Source organism: Acanthisitta chloris, unplaced genomic scaffold, assembly GCF_000695815.1.
Source record: "Acanthisitta chloris isolate BGI_N310 unplaced genomic scaffold, ASM69581v1 scaffold6111, whole genome shotgun sequence".
NCBI classification, from domain to species: Eukaryota; Metazoa; Chordata; class Aves; order Passeriformes; family Acanthisittidae; genus Acanthisitta; species Acanthisitta chloris.
The window spans coordinates 1-2,996 of NW_008654251.1; the positions used below are offsets into that span (position 1 = coordinate 1).

The 2,996-nt window shown below is 35.9% G+C and overlaps 1 protein-coding gene across 1 annotated transcript in view; it reads left to right on the forward strand.

Moving 5' to 3' along the window:
• Nucleotides 1-2,389: 2,389 nt before the first annotated feature.
• The window catches only part of NUBPL (nucleotide binding protein-like), a 32,271-nt gene continuing 31,664 nt past the window's right edge, over nt 2,390-2,996 (forward strand). Inside the window, exon 1 of the mRNA XM_009083410.1 lies at nt 2,390-2,477. Within this exon, the coding sequence (XP_009081658.1) occupies nt 2,420-2,477 (58 nt within the window). The 5' untranslated portion in view covers nt 2,390-2,419. The remainder of the gene's footprint in view (nt 2,478-2,996) is intronic.

Here is a 2,996-nt window from a genome sequence, read left to right on the forward strand (position 1 = left end):
GAGGAAGTTGGGGCTGTTCAGCCCGGACAAGACTGCGTGGGACCTCATAGCAACTTTTTAATATCTGAAGGGCCTACAAGGGAGCCAGAGAGAGACTCTTTGTTAGGAACTGCAATTGCAATGATAAGACAAGGGGTAATGGATTCAAACTGAAGGAGGGGAAGTTTAGGTTAAATATTAGAAAACAGTTTTTTACTGTGAGGATGGTAAGACACTGTGCTGCCCCGACCCTGGTGGTGTTCAAGGCCAGGCAGGATGGAGCCTTGAGCAACTTGGTCTAGTGAGGAGATGTCCCTTCCCATGGCAGGGGGGGGTTAGGACTGGATGATCTCTAAGGTCCATTCCAACCCTTAAATTCTGTGATTACAAAAGATTTGGTTTTGCATATTGAGATTTGTGCACTTTGCTTACAGAAGATCTGCGTGTTTAGTTGTGGATCTTCAAGGAACTGGTTTTACTTGTGTTGTAAATGGCTACTTTAGAACATCTATGTAATTTAAATTTGTCACCTTTATAATGATTAATGTTTAATTAAGAGATATAGAAATTTGAAGTACATGCCTTCAAGTAAGCAAAGTAATTTTTAGTGGGAAAGAAGGCATTCATCATCGTCAATTATCTGGTGTTATAACTAAGCAAGATTAGTTAAGAACACCAAAGTAAAAACCAGACTTTTGTTTTTTAGACAAACTGGCTTCTTCACCCCATGTTTATGTTTCAGTATGTATATTTTTGCACATATATGTAATTTTTCTTTGGGATTATATAGTCTCGATGTGCTCATGAATGCTAATTGCTTTTAGAAATCTGCTAGGCATATGTAATTTTTGTTGGTAAAATATAGATATTATAGATTATATAGATCAATATTAAATGTGAAAAAGTAAAGTGCAGTGTTTGCTATGGTTAACATAAGTGGCATTTCCTGTTTAGCTAGACTGTCATAGGCATCATTTAGTGTTCCTGCAGCCTTTGTATAGAAATGAGGAACGGGAGGTGTGCCTGAGAGTCCCTAATTTAGACATCTTAAGTTAAAATTTGCAGCTAACCTTCCCCATCCCCCTTCTCTCATGAGTGCTCTGAAACCTTCCATCTTCATCAGTCTGCCTTAAAAAATTCCATTTCTCACTGGAGTGCACATGAGAGTAACTAGGGGACTGACAAAATGGTTTTTGCTGTTGAAATGGCACTGAGGGAATGTGTAAAATACAATGCTCTTTTTTGGCATTTTCCTGTGTTAGGGCAGTTTATATGGTTATATCTTATGTGTGTTGTATGAATCAGAAGTACCAAATACTTGTATTATGTCTGTGTGGAGAGAAAAATGAGGGAGAGACATTTTGTGGGTCTTTATTTCAAACGTGATTATGATTTCAGCTTCTGTAATGTAGTGACAAAAGACCTTATATGTTACTGCTGGTTAGTAAGACTGCACTGGTACTAATCTGCACCACGTCAGAATTGAATTGAGAATCTTCTGAAGCTTAGTTAAACTGTTGCAAAATGTTTAGGCAAAGTATAGCTGGGCTTTACTCCGTAAGAGTAGGCCTAGGACCATTTCTATTCTCCTGAAGGGAACATTTATTACGGTGCACCCTGTTCTAGAGAGTGTTACTTGGCTCTTCTGGAAATCTGTCCTAGTAAAGGATGTAAGCAATCACAACATTCTTATATTTGAGCCTATTATCTTCAATGGTTGTTCTCATTTGATGTCTAGCTTTTTTATTTTGTGTTGTCTTACAAGTTTGTATAATTATGTCTAGTGATTTTCATTTAAGAAATCTGGGGTGTTTTGTTTCTTTGTTTTTATCTTTTCTCCCAACACTTCTTTTTCCTTGTAAAAAATCAGTACTGATAGCTCTCACTTTGTAACAACAAAACAGAAAAAAAGCAGCTAAGTATTTATATGTAGTTTCAACAAGTGATAAGAAGGAAGCAAAAGTGGTTTTAAATTACTGGAAACAATTCCTAAGCCATATTTGTTGCACAAATGCCTGGTTTTTAGCCTGGATTTTACCTAACATATCCTTTTAACCTGTGATTAAGCAGCTGCAAAGTAAAAGTCTTATATTAAAAATCTTAAATAAACTCTTGCAACCTTTTTGGGGGGAGGGGGGAATAGTTGAATAAGAATTATGCCAATGAAGTTAATAATAAAGTTGCACTCATAGTTTTGAGTGATCAAGATTGTGACTCTTAGAAAAATAATGTCTTCATTCTGTGCTGAAAGTGGGACTGAAAGGGCATCTCAGTTACCAGTTTTTTGAGCTGTCCTTGGCTCACTTGTTTTACATTATAGGAAACAAGGACTGCACTAAAACACAAGGTACTTTAAATAAAACCACTTCAAATCTCCACAGACATTTTTATTGTTGTCTTCTAGGTTGACTGGGGTCAACTGGACTATTTAGTAATTGACATGCCGCCTGGGACTGGAGATGTACAGCTGTCAATATCACAGAATATTCCAATTGCTGGTATGTGTACTGCTTGACTGTTTCAGAGATTTTAAGTTAGTTAAGTCTGGTAGGTTTAGAAAAATCTAATTTTGAAATGCCAGTTTTAATTTTGTTTCTAATATGCCAAGAAATTGTCAGTTTTGTGGTGATGGAAACAATATCAGAGATTTTTAACATGTTAGCGTTATGGTTCTATTACTTTATTTTAAGCTAAGTTTTCAAAAGATTGAGAAGTCAAGTATAGCTTTTGAAGGAAAGGCAGTTATGCCAAAAACTGCGAAGTTTTACAGTAGAAAGTAATTTCTTTGTCTGTACCTACTACATAGTAAAGCTACAATAAAATAGTTTGTCTTTGTGAATGTGTTTTAGTTAGAAGCTGAAAATGCTTTTAGTGCACAACATTTATTCAGGTAAACTATTTGTCACTGTAATACAGTAATGCATTATTTTTCCTCTTGTGTTACAAATTTGACTTTTTGTAGGGGTTTTCAACTCTGACAAATCAATCTTGCCATATGCAGGCTGCCCTCTAATCTC